The following is a 12,826-nucleotide window of genomic DNA, read 5'->3' as shown; positions in this document are numbered from 1 at the left end:
TATTCGTAGGAGTATAGTGTTATTCGTATAGATTGCCCAAAGGAGTCTCTATGGACAATCCTAGAAGGTCGTCCTTTTAGTCAGTAAAATTAATAGGCCCATCATAAGTACTTCCCCATTTTATTTGGGTCTTACAATTCAGATTCAATTTTGATCCAACGAATATGTAAGTAAATAATGGACCACCTCACGCAATGACGGCGTAAGGGTTCAGTCAAGGTAATACCTCCATCTAAAGTACTGCTAGATTCCCCGTCGCAGTTTATATGTCCGTTCAGTCAAGGTAATACCTCCATCTAAAGTACTGCTAGATTCCCCGTCGCAGTTTATATGTCCGTCCTGTTCGTTTCTTCTCCATCCTGCACGATTAGGTTAGTAAGGGTTATGTACCATAAGGTGCAACTTCATTTGTAGATCGTTGAGGTCTCTTTTGATTCCACAAATGAGCTTAAATGAAAAAAACATTAAATATTAAAAGATTAAGGACTAGAACATCACAGAAGTCCAATTGACTCTGAATTAGTCCCAGAATTATAAATACCTCGAATTGACTTAACAGCCAGTTTCTCTGAAAAACCCAAGTAGGTTTTATAAAACAATACTTGTGAGCTCGTCATCGAACATATTTCCTATATATTTTGTCTCAGTCTCCGTATTAAAGGGCAGTCATAAATAATATGCTCAGCCCTTTTCTAACTCCTTAACATTCTCGCATTATCCGTCCCCTCCCATAGCCCTTATGCTACATCCATGCAGTAAATTGAGTATCTTTGTTGCATAAAGTCTTGACCATAAGTGTTCCTCAATTGGTTAAAAAATGTTCAAAATTTTTTTAAGATCTTATCTTATAGGTTTTACGCTACTATTGCTTTCATTTAGGTCAATATTTAAGACCTGTAAGCTCTTTCGCTATTATATTTCACTATGTCCCGGTACCCAAGATACAAGTACGAGCTTGCATTGTAGAACTAGTTGTAGAACTGATACAATTTATCAGGGTTCTCTTTTAATTTGTAAAAAAATTTTGTAGAAAAACTTTAAACTTTTGCTTCTAATGTAATGGTTGAGTTGGATTTCAAATATTTTCTCAATAAATCTAACACAAACTGCACAATTCCTTTCTTTATATATAATAATCATAGTTAGTTGCAAAATAAAAGAATAAAAATAATCTTTATTAATATTAGTTGTGAAATCTATTCAAAATTGTAAATAACATGCGGGATTTCGAAAGGTTTATTATTAATCTTTCAATGGTTGCAATTTAACTTCATAATTGGTTTATACCTCTGTATAAGATAATATTTTCCCGGCCTTTGCGAACTAACATGAACAATTCGTTAATAAAACATAATTACAATTGTACATTCTGATTTCAAAATTTTGTTTTGCTCTTAAATATATAATTAATAACAATTAAAATGTACAAAATAATAATTTCCAAATTGTGTAGATTTGGTTTGTTAAGAAGCACTTGTTTTTTAAAAAAATAATTACCTAAAAACAAAATTTTATAACATTTCCATTCTGTCCTAAGAAAACGATGATTGTGCAAGTCCTATAAACATCATTTCAAAATGTATTTTGTAAAAAGGAATTTATTAAAAAACTTTTTCTAAATTTATTTTAAAAATTTTAAATTATTTTTTTTTGCTTATTAAAAACTAATTAACAATTTGCTTAAATGTTGTTGTTGATTTTTTATTTCGGTATTTTTTTCATTTTACTTCTTAACTAATATTGCAAAATTCATTTCAAAATGGTGTTTAAACCATATAATGTGATTTGTACATATAAAACTATCTGTTCTTTTTTTCAAAATTTTAAATGAAATTCATTTTTTATGTCTAAAAACTGTCCTTTGACTTTTAAAACATGTTTTGTGCATTTGTCGTTCTTTTAGAAAACCTTAACAGACCAAAAAAAAAACAACTCACTTTCCCAAAGATTTATTTTGACAGTCCTGTATTCATTGGCTTAAAACAATGGAAGTGGAAAGTCTTAAATAAGATCTTGTTTATTATGATTACAAACTAAATTATATTTCATGTGTTTTTCTTTAATTTCTATTTAATTTTCCAAACAGGTGATGGCAATGAAGTGGATGGCGTCAACAATGATGGTATTGATATTGTCATTGAATCAGATTCTGGTTACTTTGAACACTTGGGTGCTAAAACGGAAAAATGTTTGGAAACCATGTTTACCGCTTGGGGTAAATTTTTCGCCACCTATCCTTGGCTAACATTATTGGGTGGTTTGGTATTTGTGGCTGCTCTTGGTTTTGGCATAAAATTCCTACACATCACTACCGATCCGGTACAATTATGGGCTTCGCCTCAATCACGTTCTCGTGTAGAACGTGAATTCTTTGACTCTACCTTCCAGCCTTTCTATCGCATCGAACAAATCATTATAAAGGCTGTTGACTTAGATAATATTGTGCACAACACCTCAAATGGTCCCTTAGAGTTTGGTCCAGTCTTTGATAAACAATTTCTAACGGATGTTTACAATTTACAAGAGGATATTAAGAATTTGGGACGAGATATTGAGGGTGCCACCATGCTTAAGGATATATGTTATGCTCCTTTGGTTTCTGGAGGCCAGGATAAAGTGAAAACTTCCGATTGTGTGGTTCAATCAATATGGGGTTATTTTAGAGATGATTTAGAACGTCTAGATGATGAGGATGATGATAATGGTTTCGAGGTAAGTTTTAGCAAGCTTTTAATTGAGACATCTGTATAGGAATTTGTTTCTATTTTGCAGGTTAATTACTTGGATGAACTATATCAATGTATTCGCAATCCCTATTTATGTTTGGCTCCTTATGGCGGACCAGTTGATCCTGCCATTGGTTTGGGCGGTTTCCTAAAACCCGGCGAACAATTGGGTTCAAATACAAAATATGAACGTGCTACTGCTATAATTTTAACCTTTTTAGTACGCAATCATCATGATAAAGAAAAGCTGGGCCCAGCCTTGGAATGGGAACAACGTTATGTTGATTATATGGTCAACTATACAAAATACAATATGAGCAAACACATGGATATTGCTTTCACCTCGGAACGCTCAATTGAAGATGAATTGAATCGTGAATCTCAATCGGATGTTTTAACCATACTGGTGTCTTACTTGATAATGTTTGCCTACATTGCCATCTCTCTGGGTCATGTGCAAGAGTTGGGTCGTGCTTTCATTGATAGTAAAATAACTTTGGGCGTTGGAGGTGTAATAATAGTTTTGGCTTCAGTGGTATCATCAGTTGGTGTCTTTGGTTATATTGGAGTTCCTGCTACCTTGATTATTGTAGAGGTTATACCCTTTTTGGTGTTGGCCGTTGGTGTGGACAATATATTCATTCTGGTGCAAACCTATCAGCGAGACAACCGCCGAACTGATGAAACCCATGAAGAACATATTGGCAGAATATTGGGTCGTGTGGGTCCTTCCATGTTGCTGACTTCGATTAGTGAAAGCTGTTGCTTCTTTTTGGGCGGCCTATCTGATATGCCAGCCGTTAAAGCTTTTGCTTTATATGCCGGTATGGCTCTACTCTTTGATTTCCTGCTACAAATCACCTGTTTCGTTAGTTTGTTGACATTGGATACTAAACGGCAAGCTGAAAATCGTTTGGATGTCTGTTGCTTTATACGTGGCAAGAAAACTGATGCTGCTCCCATTACTGAAGGTCTGCTGTATAAATTCTTCAAGAGTGTCTATGTTCCATTCCTAATGAAGAAAACTGTTCGTGTTGTGGTTATGATTATATTCTTTGGTTGGCTGTGCTCTAGTATAGCCATAGCACCGCGCATTGAAATTGGCTTGAATCAGGAACTTTCTATGCCCGAAGATAGTTTTGTGTTGCATTACTTCCAATCGTTAAATAAATACTTAAGTATTGGTCCACCAGTTTATTTTGTTTTGAAATCTGGCTTAAACTTTTCCACAACATTCGATCAGAATCTAGTGTGTTCGGGACAGTTTTGTAATGACGACAGTGTGGGCACACAAATTTATTTGGCTAGCAAACGTTCCAATGCCACGTATATAGCACGACCAGCTTCTAATTGGATTGATGACTACTTCAGTTGGAGTCAGGCCTCAAGCTGTTGCAAATATGACCCAAAAACTGGAGATTTTTGTCCGCATCAAGGTTAGTATAGAAAACCTGTTTTAAGATCTTTGATTTTTAAAATTTTAATTGTTTAAAATGTTTTACTTAATGTCTATTACTTTTTTACACTTTTTCAGATACATCTTGTGAACCCTGTGTCATTAATCGCGACAGTTTGAGACGTCCTGATGAAGTTGACTTTGGCAAATATTTACCTTTCTTCCTGCAAGATAATCCCGATGATTCATGTGCTAAAGCTGGTCATGCTGCCTATGGCGATGGCGTACGCTATAGATATTTACCAAACTCCAATGAAACCTCTGTTGAATCCTCCTACTTTATGGCCTATCACTCGATATTGAAAACATCCGAAGATTACTATTTCGCTTTGCGTTCGGCACGTAAAATAGCAGCAAATATAACACACATGATACAGGGACGTCTTATGTCACAAGGTCTACCCTTCGAGGAAGCCATACAAGTTGAAGTTTTCCCCTATTCCGTATTCTACGTATTCTATGAACAGTATCTAACCATGTGGCCAGACACCCTACAAAGTATGGGTATATCGGTTTTGGCAATTTTCATTGTAACATTCCTATTGATGGGTTTCGATATACACTCATCTCTGGTTGTGGTCATTACAATTACTATGATTGTTATAAATCTCGGCGGCAATATGTACTATTGGAATATATCTTTAAATGCTGTCTCATTGGTTAATCTTGTTATGGCTGTTGGCATTTCGGTGGAATTCTGTTCACATTTGGTTCATAGTTTTTCGATATCAACTGAAGGTACACGCGAACGACGTGCTGCTGATTGTCTTACCAAAATGGGCAGTTCGATATTTTCGGGCATAACACTGACGAAATTTGGCGGCATCTTAGTATTGGCTTTTGCTAAAAGTCAAATCTTCCAAGTTTTCTATTTTCGAATGTATTTGGGTATTGTTTTGATTGGTGCTGCACATGGTTTAATATTTTTACCAGTTTTACTAAGTTATATTGGTAAGTAAGATGAAAATGTTTATGTTATTGTTATTCAAAAGGAATTTTAATACTCTTGTAAATGTAGCAAGTTTAGTAAAAATGCTATAGTTTCCAGACATATTAAAACTATGTGAAATCAATCATATTTTCAAGTTTTGTGTTCATGAAATTTAGCATATTTACTAACCTTGCTTATGTCTTACAAAGTGTGAATTCCTTTAGTATTTTTTTTGATTTTTTTTTTTAATTAATTTCTTTTTTATCATTTTATTTCCCTTAAAAGAATGCTTTTTATAACAAAAATTTACCTAATGCCTTGTATATCAATCTAACTCAACTAAATATGTAAAGTGTAACATGTTTTCAAATCATTTTGTTAATTCCTTTCAATCATCTCCATCATCAATGGAAATAATATTTGAAAATAACGTCGTATCCTTTCAACGTATTCCTTTATTACAATGTGTGCTTTGTTTTGTTGTTGATACCCACCGTTTTTGTTTTTATCACAAGCGAATGTTTTGACATATCCATCATCAAAATAATCATTAAACATTAGTTTTATTTTTAAGAAACGTCGACGAAAAAAATATTCTTCCAGCAAATCATTATTACTAAGTAAAGTTTAAAGAAAACTTTAGTTATGTCTAACTATCGTGGCGCTAGAAAATTCTTAAGTTTAAATTTTCAACTTCACTCTCAAATATTAGAAAATATTGAAATTCTACCTAACACAAACACATTTTGATTATTTTTAAACTTATAAAAGTAATTTGTCTAAAAAATATTTAAAATTTTGTTGAAAATGTTTATAATTTCAAGACAAAATGTTTAGTGTTTTTTTATGGAATATGCGTTGAGTATATATTTTGTACTTTTCAAGGCTTTTTCTTTAATTTCAATTTCAAAAATAAATTATTGTTTTGTTGTAAATTTGGAAAACTATTTTCAAGCATTTCTTTTAATATTAAACAAACTTTTGTTTATACAACTTTACATAGAATTTGTACTTTTCTTATTTGCTTTTAAAGAATCCAAACATTTTTTATTCCAAAATGTGTATATTTGTTGTTTTCTACTGTTGTTTTTTCTCTCTTTTTTTCCCTTCTCTGTACATTTTACTTTACAGGTGCACCCATGAATAAAGTTAAACTGGAAAATTTTCGTCGTGAAGCATTTAAAGTGCAAGAAACATCGCTATCGACTGTAAGATTTTAACGCAAACTAAATTACAAAACAAACAAACAAAAAAATAAACTATCAAGTCTCTTTTCAAAAAAACAAATACTTGAGAAAATACGTTAAAAACTAAAAAAAACGAAGAAAGAAAAAAAAAACGAAAATATAAATAAACTAAAACTATACAACTGCTTAAAATAGTAAAAGAAAATAAACTATTTATACTTAAAATAATTTTTTTATATACAAACATAAAAATAAATAAGTTTTAAACAAATTAAAAAAAATATATCAAAAAAAAACAAAGAAAAGAAAACAAAAGAAACTTGAAACCGTACGCTAACAGACATCTCTTTCTCAATTCATCCATCCTATTTTGTGTGTGGAATATGAATGAAACTAAACAGAACAGAAAAAAACTAAATAACAAAAAAATAATACTAGAAATGAAATGAGTGCCTACTTAAAATGCCTGCCTGCCTTAATTGATATTGGTTTGCTACTTTTTTGATGTTTTTTAAATCTATTTCCTTTTCCACTTGAAATACTCGTAACACTCACTTAAACATCCCAACACCCACCATACACTTTTCACACACACACACACACACACACGAACATACATACATATCCTGTATAGCCTTTTTTATACAAACACATACTTAAATCTTAAATTCGATTCATGAGTTGACAACAACATTTACAAAACATTACTCTCACTTGCACACTCACACAAAAGCACACATAGTACACAAATTTACATATTAGAGATTTCTTTCTATCTCTCTTGTTGTTTCCTGTAGTTTAGTGTTTGTTTATTTTATAATTTGTATTTATTTTATGATTTTGTAGATATTTATGTAAATTGTTTGCACTTGCATTGAGTTGTATATGTTATATTTAATAATGAAATGATGAAACTGTTCGTAATAGGTCTAAAATTTACCTATCGAAACTCTACACTCAAAAATGATATTAAACATGCGTATGTCAAGTTCAGAGGATAAACATTAGCAAGAGTACTTAATTTATATTTTGGCACGTTTCCCGAAACGCCGAACATTATCAGCTGAAAACTTCTAGCCATAATCACCAATAGTGGCTACCAAGACGAACTTTTTTCAAAACAAAAGTTAATGTTAACTTCGAAATTCTATGAGACCATTTTCATTTCCTTATTGCACTAAGAACTGTGCTAGACACATCAATAGAAAAACGAATAATTCCATGATCCAAACATTTTAGGAATAGACTTCGACCGTTCAACTCTCAACATATATACATATATCAACGAAGAGGTTAGAAACAGAAAAAAGCCCAATCCGATACCTTAAGGGTTATTGTAATGATATGGTTGTTGTGACAATCGAAACAATTGGGTTCACTTTTCTTAATTATGCAACCTTGATGTAAACCTTACCATCCAAAGCCAAGTTTTACAAAATAGTGTACTACGAATTTCAATCTGTGTTGTCACAATGACAAATGTTATTATCGGCCAGATCTGAGATCAGAGAGAAAAGATTCCCAAGTCTTCGAATTTGAGCCTACGTGATAAAGCCCCACTGAGATAGCTCCTTTTCCCTTTAGGTTATTAAGGGTTATACACCCTATAAGGTGTTAAGGAAAAGATGCCCAACCAGGACTAAAAATTGAGCCTCCTGTGATAAAAACCGTCTGAGATTAATCAATTCTTTTAAAACTAATTATTAAAAGTTGTACAAAAAAAAGTTAGGTTAAGAAGCGTTGTACACCATAAGGTATATTTTGATTTCCTACAAAGTGAAGATTCAAAAACAAAGATGCAAAATACTATAACAAGACAAGAAAGAAAAATATAGTTAAAAATCATAGATAAGTGGAAAGAGGTTCATTTCCCCAGGCGAATATAATCCATATGATTTACTAAGTCATTTCCCTAAAGAATAAAAAAACAGAAGATCTATGTCCAATAAAAAGTCCAGTCGAAGAAGTGACTAATTCCCCTAACAAAACCTAAAAGAAAGAAGAAAATAGTTAAAAGGATAGATGAGTGGAAACAGGTCCATTCCTCTAGGGGAATACAACCAAAAAGATTTACTCTGTTTTTGTTCGCTCGACAATTGGGTCTTCGCTGCCGTATGACTCGACTTATACTCGGCCAAATATTGTCAACACAGCGACAGTTGTATCAACCGAAAGTTTTTCCCCAAGAATAACTATCGACCACAGTCGAACTGTTACAACTACAGCAACTTTGTCATTGCCCTAAAGAATAAAAGAAAAAGAAGATCCTATGTTTCCTATAAAGCCCAGTCAAAGAAGCAACTAATTCCCCTGACAAAACCTAGTAGTCCCGCAATTTCCCCTAGTTCGCCATGGATTCTATTTCCTAGCCATTTCAGTTTAGGATTCTGTAATCTTGGAGATTACTAACTAAGCAATGTCACGTTATGATCCCAATCAGAATCTTTAGACTGCGTCTATCCAGTCCCATAAGTATTTTGGTAGCCCTCATATTATGTTTTAGCCATAGGCATGGTTAAAAATGTAACAGATTTATTCAAATATAAACCTATAATAGTGACAATCATTTACCTGTCAGTTTAGCCAGTTTGTTCGCAACCTCATTATCAAGCACATCCCGGCATCCAACACAATCTAATGTCAAACAGTCTCATAATTCCCTTAAGGGGTCAATCTACAACCAGATGCGAATGTATCGGTTAATTTAGGAAATATTAGTTTTCAGACCCGATAGAGGCCTAGGCGTATTTCTTCTGATTTTATGTATATATGTATATCCTCCTTTCGAACTAACTAACTAATGCAACACTTCATATCATGCAGACATCTCTATTTGTACAACTTTAGAATGATATAAAAGATTTTATCTTCTTGTGTTGAAACTGAAATGGTAATGAACCACAACCGTTTAGAATCGAATATTATTTTATCATCCAAATTATGTATTTCGATTATGCTCCCGTATTCCCTTACGCAAAAGATTTTTTAACAAAAAGCGGAATCGGACATGATGCCACTTAATTAACAAAAATTGTAAAACATTGAGAAAGGAAACGAAATACAAAATAACAAAAGTTGTCAAATGAAGAAACATAGAATCGAAAAACAAAATTGTTCAATTCACAATCGGTGTTGTACGGTTGTATCGTAGTATGTCGTAATTTTTTTATTATTGATTTGTTTTTGTTTCGAAAAATTTTATTTGAAAAAATTATGACATACAACGCTACAACGATACGACATCGATTGTGAATTGGGCAAATGTTTTCTACAAATTATTGTTTAATCTATACAATTTCTATGCAAGTGTAAACGGATTTCTTTGTATTAATTGTACATTATTAGTGCTAAATCATTAATTTAGTATTTTATGTTTTATTATTAAATATGTATTATATTTTTTTCTGTTTTTTATTGTAGATCTTTAGAAATTTAATATGTGTTTTGCTTTAGAATATTTGTTTTCAAATCGGATACACAATTAAAATAAAACTCAATTTTTATTGATTCTTGTAATCAATGCATAATCTCACAAATAACATAAATGCCGATAACTTTTAACTATTATTGATATTTATATGCCATTATGGGCGGGTTTTACTGATAGAGATAATCTTCATTCTTTGGTTCAACCGGGCTTTATATAGGTTTCGTGTTTTTCAGTTATCAGTAAAGTTACTTATTATCTTAGTTTAAATGAGTGTAATTGGCCAATTAAACTCAAGTTATAAGTGAGAAAACACAATTAACAAAAACAATTAAACAATGATTTCGGAAGATCAAAAATGTAATATTTTAAGTAAATTGCAATTTTCTGATTTGTTTTGTTTTATTATGTTGTTTTAAATGTTTATTTAACATTTTTCCAAAATTTTCCATTTTACAAAAGTATTGTTTGCAAAAAACAGCTGCTCATTGTTTAAGTTTTTGAGTGAAAATTTGGCAATACTAACAAAGTTAACTGAACTTAAATCTAAAACTGAAAAACACAATCATCGGTTAAAGTCCGCATAAATTTGTTCCGAGTTTAATCTAACAGCAAGTTAAGCCTAGTTTAACTGAGGACTAAGAAACCCGCCCTAAGAAATGTTGACAAAACGCGTAGAAGATTGACCGATAAGTAGGAAGAAACAACTCTGTATGGTGTTTCATTTTCGTCTTTTCATACCGTGCTTATGAAAGTACCAATTTTGGCAACTTTGTTTATGTAAAGATTCTCAAGTTATTGAAATGTTCTAAACTCCTTCAATTCGAAGTGTACACTTTCTGTTACTATACGACATTGTTTTGATATTTGGAAGTCAGTTCCATTTTTTCTATAATCTGGTCTGTGCCACCATGATATAAGCATTCTACCTTGTCCTTATCTGTGCTTCTATATTCCGCGATGCTGTTAGTAAATCATTGGTAAATTTTATTAAGTAATGTCGAAGTGCTTTACGTGAAGTGCTTTATAAACGTTTGAGTATTCTATGGTCTCCACCAATAAAACATAACCTCACTTGAGGTGATACAAAAGCACGAGGTTAATGTATACAACATATAACTTTGAACAGTTATATGAAGTAATACACTACACCAGTGCGAGCGAGACGCAAAACTGTCGAAAGCCAGGCAACAAATACAAGCCTGAAAGCGTTTAAGAAATAATCGCGATGACGCGACAGTTGTTCCCCAACTCAGACCTGAATTACGACTGTAAAAGTAATATTTGCATAAAACAGCTGTTTATTATTTACGTATTTGACTAAACAGTTGGCAATACTAACAAAGTTAACAACGCTATAGATTTAATTACATACTTGTTAAACAAAGCAAAGAAATTTTCTTTTTATTACCTTCTTTGAAAGAAATATGTATATAAAATATTTTAAAGTCATCAATCAATCTTTTCATGGATCAAAAATCAGCATATAATTTAGAAAAGTTTATCTCACTTCATAAGTTTTCAATCGACCTCTTTAACATTGGAAAATCTTATTGATAAAATGTTTATATGTATGTACTTATTAACGTTTAAAACTTTTAAATTTTATCGTGTATATGTTGCATCACATACCAATTACTAACGGAAATAGATTTATTTAATATTTATAATATTGGAAATGGTTAAGAAAATGTTTTGTTTAATTTTAACTTAGATCTCTTTTCTAATAAAAAAAATTTTATAAATTTGGTTTCTGAAGTTAAATATGTATAATTAATACTTATTTTTATTTAAAAAGACTAAGCAAAAAGTTGAGTTTGCATGTTAATATTTGTGTTATATTTTGCTTTAATGGTTTAACGTTTCAGTGTTTTTTTTAAATGAATTGTTTCTGGTTTAAATAGATACAAAAACAACACAACACATTAAATGTGACACAAATTAAGGCGAATTTGTTAAAGGTGTGCTCACTTCATAAATAATTTATAAATCCGTTAGTGAGTTCACTTTATTTAGATTCGCCTTGATACAAACAATTTTAACATCTTCACTCCACTAAGTAAAATTGTCTCTGTCTCCTGTCTAAAACTCAACTTTTTTTAAACTCTGCTTTATTGCGCTTTTATCCACACACACACTCAAAACAAACCCAACCCTACCACATAAACAAAACACCTACAAAAACATTAATAAAATTAAAAAAAATGGAAACTACTACTAACACCTAAACATTGGCCTGGTTTTCACAAACTTTAAGTAAAATTGATGTAAAACTTTTTTTAAAATTGTTGAAGAAAACTGTTTAAAGTTTGTGAAACTTGGTTTAAAATTTAATTTTCTTTTTCTAATTAATCTTGAAAAAAAGTTTAATATAAATTTCAATTTTCTCTCTTTAACTATAATTAGGCGTGATGCAAGGTCCCCGTGGAAGATCAATCAACAGTAACATTAGAACCAAAACAACACCCACCAATACTAAAAATACAACATCCCCAGCAAGAACAACAGCAGCAACTAGCTTTCATCCAGACGAAGCAATCATCGAAACTACTAACAGCTTTTCTCCAATGTATACATCAGCCTCCCAATCATCCTTCGGAAGTATAAATTCAGCAACAAATCTACAACCCACTGGTGGTTATAGACGTATACCAGAACATTAAAAATTTAAGTTTTAATATAATTTTCCATTTTTTTTGTTTTGTTTTCTTTCAAATATTATTAATATTTAAATATAATATATAACATAAGCCTGGCTGAGCCACCATCATAAATCATTTAATGGGAATTTAGAAACTTAAATCAATGAACTTCTTCTTATTTTCCATTTACATTTAAATTTCCATTTTAGCTAAATTTGGAGTTCAAAAGTGTTAGAAATATAGTTTCCAACTACAGTCTTATACAATGAAAGCATATCTTAAGAAATCTAAAGATTATTTTTTTTTTTTGTCTTAAACAACGTAACAATTATTTGGTTTATTACGAAAAAAAGACAATATTATGATCACAAATTTTCTTCATTCTCATTTCAAATTATTATTTTATATTAATATTTATCAATAATTATTAATATTATTAACTAGATGTTATTGTAGG

General features: G+C 31.3%; 1 protein-coding gene across 5 annotated transcripts in view; it reads left to right on the top strand.

Moving 5' to 3' along the window:
• The window catches only part of LOC111684329 (NPC intracellular cholesterol transporter 1), a 47,491-nt gene extending 34,778 nt beyond the window's left edge, over positions 1–12,713 (top strand). For 3 of the 5 annotated variants that reach the window (XM_023446475.2, XM_023446474.2, XM_023446473.2), the window contains 4 exons: positions 2,087–2,712; positions 2,773–4,162; positions 4,261–5,133; positions 12,134–12,713. In XM_023446475.2, the coding sequence (XP_023302243.2) occupies positions 2,087–2,712; positions 2,773–4,162; positions 4,261–5,133; positions 12,134–12,390 (3,146 nt within the window). In that variant the 3' untranslated portion in view covers positions 12,391–12,713. Of the gene's footprint in view, positions 1–2,086; positions 2,713–2,772; positions 4,163–4,260; positions 5,134–6,244; positions 6,322–12,133 lie in introns of all 5 variants that reach the window. The other 2 variants (XM_023446477.2, XM_023446476.2) reach the window with 1 other exon arrangement.
• The last annotated feature ends 113 nt before the right edge of the window (positions 12,714–12,826 follow it).

Source organism: Lucilia cuprina, chromosome 2 (genome assembly GCF_022045245.1).
Source record: "Lucilia cuprina isolate Lc7/37 chromosome 2, ASM2204524v1, whole genome shotgun sequence".
Taxonomy (NCBI): domain Eukaryota; kingdom Metazoa; phylum Arthropoda; class Insecta; order Diptera; family Calliphoridae; genus Lucilia; species Lucilia cuprina.
This window is presented reverse-complemented; position numbering and strand designations above follow the sequence as displayed.